Source organism: Alligator sinensis, unplaced genomic scaffold (genome assembly GCF_000455745.1).
Source record: "Alligator sinensis unplaced genomic scaffold, ASM45574v1 scaffold300_1, whole genome shotgun sequence".
Classification (NCBI taxonomy): Eukaryota; Metazoa; Chordata; order Crocodylia; family Alligatoridae; genus Alligator; species Alligator sinensis.
The window spans coordinates 289910-297978 of NW_005842240.1; the positions used below are offsets into that span (position 1 = coordinate 289910).

Here is an 8069-nt window from a genome sequence, read left to right on the forward strand (position 1 = left end):
TAATCCAATATACTCTTACATTACTAATTTCCCAAACACCGTAGATGGAAAAATGACTTCTAGGCATAATTTCATGCACTACTTCCTGAAGGATTGAATGGAAAGCAAATGCACACAAGAACTCTGGCACAGACGCAGAGTAGAAGGCTGGCAACATCTGCCTAGTGAGCTGCCCCTTCTGCCTTTCCCATAACTGGACTCATTTCTTTGTTCTTTGATATTACATTTCAAACAAAATCTTGAGCAGACCCCATCAAAATAATCCTCCAGGCATTCGATTTCCATCCCTTCTATCATGCAGGTACAAATTACTATTTCATTTTACATGTGCAGGGACAGTGAAAGCTCTGAACAGGCACTAGAAGAAAAAGTATGAAATGGAATATTTAATGAAAGGCAGCAGCTAAGCTTCCAGAGGAAGCCGAAACCTCTGGTCTTGAGGGTTCGTTGAAAGAATTTTTGTTAATCTTATTACTCTAAAGAATTGCTCTTTAGATTTTTTTTTTAAACTGTATCAAACCCTCATCAAAAATCAGGCCCCGCTACTGAAGCAAAGCACTTCCTTTTATTGACAGAGGAAAGTCAATATTTACATACTATGTAAAATGTTTTAAATAAACGAATTCAATTCAAAGCCAGTTCCAAATGCCAACATTTCATTAAAGTACTGTAAAGACATAAATCCAAACACTCATAGTAGGCAAAGGTTTTGAGGATGCTTAGCACCTTGTATGAATTGGCAGACTTGAAGATTAGGAAAAAAAGGCTGGAAATGCTGAAGTGGAAGCTAAATCTTCTATAAACTCAATTACTTCCACAAGACATTTTTGTGGACAGGTCAGGTAGGAGTTTGAAGTGGGGGAGAAAAGGACTTCACTCCTGAAACCTTTCCCAAGTCATACAATGGGTCAGCCTGGAAACCCCAAGATTTCTATTAAGCAGCGAGGCGGATTGAAGAACAGGGGCCTCTGAATGAATTTACAGCAGAATTAGGTAACTCTGCACATACTGAAGTACACTCAACCTTAATGCACATAGCTGCAATATGGAAGCAACAAGGAAAGCCAAAGGAGAAGCAAGACAAAAGAGTTGGCCTAGGCAACACTAACAAAGCAGTATTTACTTTGTCATGGAATACATCTATGCCGGACACAAGAGATAATAGTCCCATTCTATCCAGTGCAGAAAGCCCCAGCTGGAACACCACCTGATGTTTTGAGCACTGCAATTTAAAAAGAATGTAGAGAAACTGGAGAGGGACCAGAGACAAGCAACAAAAGGTGGTAATAAAAGGGCTGGAGTTGCAAGTTGTACTGGAGAAGTAGGTGCGTTTAGTTTGGAGAAAAGATTTAACATGGCTGCAAGAGCAGCTTATAAATACTTGAAAGACTGTCATAAAAATAAACCAAAAATATGCTTCTCCCTTGTCATAGAGGGCAGGGTATGAGGCAATAGGTTTCAACCGCAGAAAAGCAGATTTAGATTAAATCTCAGGAAAAACTTCCTAACTGTAAGAACATTAGGACAAAGGAACAATCTGCCCAGGGAAGTTGTCGAATCTCATTCACGGGAGGTTTTCAAGAGGCTGGGGGGGCACTTGACTGGAATGGTTTAAGAATAGCACATCCAGTATATGCTCCAAGGGACATGGACAAGGTGATCCTCAAGGTCCGTTCCAAACCTGTAGTTCTAAAATGACTAGGTAGGTGGCCCTTGAAACTAGGTCAACCAAATTATTTATGGTTTATGCAAACCACCAGCTGGTTCCCCACCCCCTTTGTTATTTATAACACCTTGTCACAATCCCAGAGTGACTTTTATGGGGTAGAAAATGCAGCTTAGTTCATTGGCACTGCACCTGGAGATTGTGGACAGATCTGTAAATACTACGGTCCTAAACAGAGGAAGGGACAGAAGAACAGGATAGAGGGGTTCCACACTCTATGGAAACGAGACTTTTGAGTAAGCACATCAACTTAAGGTCTCCTTTACCCTGCTCCCACTACAGGCAGTGCCACAAAGGAAGTCCAGTTGAGATCCACAGATCTCAGGTTTATACTAATTTTCTGAAAAAAGGAAGGGACTTTATTAGTAAGTTTTCAACCTTGCAAAAACTATGCTCAGGTAAATTTGGGGACAGGCAAGTGTGATATTTTTTTCATAAGCCAAAAGGCAGGAGGCAAATCTTGTGCCAGGCCTGGCAATTTTTCATGAAAAACATATGGGGGGGAAAGTCCTAAGTGTAAGTAAATTCCACTCTGGTGATTTACAGTGCTCACAGATCTTTGGTCTGCTACCACCATTTGCTCGGCAGATGTATATTGATACACTTTTAAACAGAGAAGCTTGAAAGTTGTTGTCTTAAGTTACGTATTTCCTCCTCAGACCAGACTGCGGTCTCAGCTGTTCGCTGCACTAACTAAAGAACGTGAAGAACGTTTTGCCCCCAGGCTCATGGATGCTTTCCTCCCTGAACTCAATGTGTAACGGAGGCAGAACATATTGCTCAGTTCTTTACTTTGCCTGGAGGGACTTTACAAGTCATTTGCTCTTGCAACAAAACCTGCCATTTCATTATGACTTTTTTAAAGCTAGTTGCTAGCAACAAGATTTTTTGCTTTAACAAATCTTTCAAGTACCAAGGGACAATTCACCTTCTTCACTGCCAATCACCTTGGGGAAAAACTACATGAGAAGCAGCAGCCTGGGGGTAGATTTTTAATATGGAATTGCCTTATAAACAAACACATAAGCTCCCTCTAATACAAAATTAGACTCCTCCAAAACATTCCCATTGGGAGGAAATCCATGGTTGCTTAGATACAATAGCACAAGTCTGATAAGTATCAAAATACACAGTATCAGCTTCCATACAAGACATGTGGTACATGTGGCATGCAACTTCAGTTTGTCCATAGGGTGAAGTTCACCCACTTGAAGAAGCCACTTACCCAATGCAAAGGATTTAAGTGGTGGTTAGAATCTAGCACAAACCCTAGGAGGGGGAAGAATTTCTCCAGAACCAAACTAAATACATTTGGTTACGTCTTGGGAGAGCCTGCTGGAGACAAACACTGGTTACTGTCGCAACAGCCAGTGGTCCATTTTAGCAAGAAGCCAGCCTGTACGCTTAAGTTTACCACAAATCATAGGATAGTTGGCATTTATTTAGGATGTTTCAGTTGTAAATTAACAAAGCTTAAGATTCAATAGTTTATGCACCCAGCATAAAAAGCAATACAAAATGCACTTAAGGGTCCTTATGAGGTTCAGTCCGAAGATGGTGACAGATTTGAAATAATCATCTTTCCAGAACTGCCCCATGTTATTTGGGTGGATCTGTGTTGATTCCATATTTTTCCTTGAGCAGTTTGAGCTGTTCCTCTTTCTTCTTTGTATCCATCTTCTGGAAGGCCTGTAGCAAAAACAAACAAGAATCCATTAGAGAAGAATCCTTTTGACAGCTTATATCCTATGGGTTTCTAGTAAGGCAAATCAGTTACACATATAGGAGAAAACACTGTTATGGTCAACGTAAGTTACCATGACTCCCAACTGCCAATTAACTGTCACTGCACCAAACACAAGTACACGATATGGTTTAATTTCTTAATACCGGACAGAACCTACAAGAAAATAAGCAGCCTATCAAGGCATGAAACTTGTTACTGAGTAGAACACTAGGATGTCAGAAACTTAAACTATAAAGATCCTGAAGTATGCAACCTTGGAACTGACAATGGCTGTGTACTCCTGAAGAATCCACTTAAACAAGTTAAGGAGCCTTGTGTGAAAAGCTTAGCGCAGGTCATTGTAGTGTAAACAGCCCCCATTGTCCAAGTTTATTACAGCCTCAAAAAAGAGCTTTACTCTTCAAGACTGCTTTAGAAACCATGAAATTGATCGTTCCTGCAGTTTCATCAGTGGTGCAATTAAAAAATATCTTATACCAGTGGTGCCCAACCTCTTTGACTTGTGAGCTGGATGGGCAGTGCCTGGTCCACCTGTGGACTGGATCTGGTGCCCAAAGCGCTACTGGGCCCCATCCGGCCACATTGGCGGAGGGGGACTCGGCCTGGCCCACAGAATGGGGAAGGGAGAGCATGGTGTGGCCCAAATCGGGCTGGGGGGAGAAATGAAAACAGAGGTTGAACACCTCGTTTCAAACAATCAAGAGTGGAGCCAAAGGAGCAATTCACACAGGTAACAAACTCCATCTTCAATATATGAAAGTGGCAAAAGTTATGCAAGTATGAAGATGCATACAAATGGAGGGCACTGTACTTCTGAGTGCATTATGTCCCATGGGTCCCTTAGGACATGATTTTTCTTAGTCTATTACACAAGTTAACAGGGAATGATGATACAGCAATTCTCTTTACAACCCACATTACCCCTCCCAGTTCAAAAATTTTACTCTTCTGTACACAAACATCAAAAGCTAATGAATTCCCATTGATCTAATCCATTTTCCTGGAAGTTTGGGATTGTTTCCTGAAGTATTCGCATCCATATACTCCAGAAGATTTCTTCACATACTAGAATGAACATTTACTGACATTAAATTATATTTCTAGGTCATTTAGAAATAACCAATATACTTACCCTGTTTGCATTGTAGTACAGGACAACAAGGTATCTGTTGCACACATTGAAACCTGACAGGTGATCACAAGCATTCTTGGCATCAAAGATGTCTTCATAGACTACATATGCTGTTCCTCTAGTCTCCGGAGTGTTTCCACTGCAGAGTAAAAGCATTTTAATATACAAACATATGAATACAAAATAGTTCTATGAACATTTGCAGTGAAGCAGAGACTAGATGGACTAATATACCTTTAATGCAAGACAAGATTTCTAGTTCCTTTTCTAGATATTGAAACATCCTTGCTTTTTCCATTCTAAATCTTCATGTACAAAATTAAGGGACAGAAACAACAAAATATGACAAAAGCATCTTAGTATACACAGCACTGTGTCCCAAGGACAATCCTCCTCACCAAGACCAATTTTAAAATCCATTGCTATTATGGCTGTGCCACATGCCTGGAAAGTCTATAAATCATTACATCAGGAAATTGTTTACTTGTTAAAAGCTCCTCTTGTAATACGAAAGAAACAATCGGCAATAAAAATATGCAATATTACTTCAAATAAATGGACTGCTATTTTAGCATGTCACAACATCAACCAGGACAAAAGCTAAACTATACTTTATCAGAAGTGAAAGAACCATCTTCTGGTCATCTGCTCAACTCCTTGGGGCAGACGGATGCAAGATCTCAAATGAATATTTTAACACTGACAGATCTTGCCAACAGATTACAGGAAAAAGTTGTCTACCTGTTTGTTATTAGAATGTCAACTCAAAAAACTAAGACCTACATTTCTAAATGAACAACTTCATCTAGGCCAAAACAGCTACCAAGACCTAATCAATTAAGTGTTTCTGTATTAACAGGACCACTGTTCAGTTCGAGTTAAGTATCATGGAGGCAATTCACAGTGAACAGTAAGCTCCCCACGCAAACAGTATTTAAGGTTGAAAAATTATGAAATCTGGAATGATCAGGAAGAGAGAGCTGGTGCATTCACTATATAAAGTAAAGGGACCTAAGAGAAGCACCTATGCATCACCAGAGCAGCCAGGATCCAAATTATAGCAAGGCTATTTAATACTAACAAGAAAGAGCAGGAGCACGGGCAGGTGGTATCTGGGAGTTAAGTATCTATTAACCAAGCAAAAGACTGACCAGACAGGAGGTGTCCTGATGCCAGTGCAAAGGTGGTCTCCAATGCAGTTTTAAAGGGGCTAGAAGTTCTAGAAGTTACTTAAAAGCCTCTTAGTTTAATACAGTGGAAGTGCCACAAACCAGCTCTACACCCTCCCAGAGTGCTAATCTGATCCGTTTTCCATGATCAGCGTCTCAGCTTTCTGCTTCCTGCCCTGTGCCCCCTGATGCTCTGTTGTTTGCTCCATGGCCTTTCTGACACTGTGCTGTCCCCTCCTGAATCTGCCAAGTGCCAAACAGAGGCTGTCAGTGCCACTTGCAGCACCTATACCACAGGCTGGCCATCCCTGGTGTAACAGATCTCTCTCTACCAAGAGTTTCCTGATATTCACAAGATCTCATTGTTCTCATCTATATTTCCTTGGCCCACCCTAAACAATAATCCTTTTTTATCCAAAGCTGATTCTCGGCCAGATGCTGTGGCACCCTGGAACACCATGAGATCTTTTAAGGATGCCAAGGAATATTAGCGCTGTTGGGTACACAGACACCTATAATAATTCACAAGATAAACAGAGACTTAAAACAAATCCAGTGTCAAAAAACATTCCCATCTACAGCGGTCTTTGAGTTCCAATTACAGTAAAAGCTTCCTTAACTGGTACCTTACTAGCTGGCATGTTCTATTAACCGAAAACCAGAAAAGTAAAACTGGAAGTGCCCACCATGGCGCTTCTGGTTTCTCCGAGCCCACACGGCCCGGGGCAAAGCAGCCTGTGCTGCCGAGCCCCCCACAGCCCGGGGTATAGCAGGCTCCACAGGGCCTGTCTCCCGAGCCCATGGGAGGATCAGTAATGCAGTGGGAGGAGCGGCAATGCGGTGGCCTGAACAGGCAAAGAGGCCTGGTTTGGGCTGCTCAATTAAGCAGCATTTTTGTTATCCGGCACCCCCCATTCCCCATGGGTGCCAGATAACAAAGCTTTTGCTGTACTCTATTTTTCTGTAGTCAAGGAACAGGTGAAAAGTAGGGGCTGGCATCTTCCCAGGGTGCCTTCAGTATAACAAGGTTGAAAATTACTGATCTAAAGTGTTTGTAGAATAGAAACCACCTCCTATTTAGCCAAACAATCCCTTTAATGCTTTTCCTCCTGTAGTACTACCAATACCACCCCCCCAGTGTTTTTTTCCCCCCCTGAACTCTAAACTGCTATCAGCTTCCTGATTTGAGGCACACAGAACTGTTCATTGAATGGTATGTCTATCAGCTCTGATCAGTCTGACCCAGCTGAATGTCTTATGCCTAGCTGGTTTGTTGTCTGCTATTCTATATGTCCAATTTCCCTAGGTCCCATCTTATCTCTGGTCTCAATTAGGGTTAGGACCTCCAATTAATATAACCTAGGAGATGCAAATTCAACAGCCTCCTCAGCCTAAGGGGAAATCAAACCAAAAGCTCTTTTAAAGTGCCTTGAACACCAGGCTAGAAGCAAGGTCAGGTCTTGCTTTTGCTTAAACTTGTGTCACTGTGAAGAAAGGAATGCAAGATTCATGTGGCAAGAGGAGAACAAGCAAGGGGGAGTCTGACTGTAGCCTGGAGTCCTGGTCCCTACTCAAAGGGAATGCAAATGTATTTTGTATTAACTATTCAGATCTCTCTCTCTCTCAGACAACAGTGGGAGAAAGAGGAAAAGCTCATGACTCCCTTTAACCACCCACCTACCACGTGCCTGTCCCCTACCTGTGTGTGGATAGGTCCAGTACTCTTGCAAGCTTACTTGTTTCACAAATTGTTTCCTCACCTTTAGCAAACACGGACTGTTTTTACTTGATTTTAAGATTGTCACAACCCAAAGTTGTGGATTTTTAATGTGCGCGCTTCGGCACCGCTAAATTATGTCCCCGCCGAATTGCAGCTCTTTTGCACAACGGAGTGTTCTGTTGTTATAGAGAACCCGCGTGCAGAAAAGTGTTTCCCGCCATTTTGTAGCCTTCTTTGCATTGTGCATTTCTCTTGCATTATAGTGATGCACGCTGCAAAGGAGTTCCCGCCATTTGTATTAAGATTTGAGGCACATTATTGGCCGGTCTTAATTTAGGCACACGTGGCAGCTAGCTATTGGCTTGCTAGCCGTACAAAAGGCTTGGGTGGTTTCCGCCCAAGTTGGAGAGAGACACGGAGAGACGGATCTCTAAGCGCTGTGGGTCCTTTCGAACCCAGCACGTCTTTCTTAAGAAGGCAATAGAGGCTCCAATTGCCAAACCCCTGGAACCTAGCAAACTCCGGGGCACCACTCACCGACGGCCTCTAGCCTCTCCCCGTCACCGATCGCAGTC

The 8069-nt window shown here is 42.2% G+C and overlaps 1 protein-coding gene across 1 annotated transcript in view; it reads right to left on the reverse strand.

The window, feature by feature from the left end:
* Positions 1–3146: 3146 nt before the first annotated feature.
* The window catches only part of SF3B6 (splicing factor 3b subunit 6), an 8662-nt gene continuing 3739 nt past the window's right edge, over positions 3147–8069 (reverse strand). Inside the window, exons 3-4 of the mRNA XM_006027389.3 lie at positions 4606–4744; positions 3147–3415 (exon numbers count right to left, since the gene is read on the reverse strand). Coding sequence (XP_006027451.1) covers positions 3326–3415; positions 4606–4744 — 229 coding nt within the window. The 3' untranslated portion in view covers positions 3147–3325. The remainder of the gene's footprint in view (positions 3416–4605; positions 4745–8069) is intronic.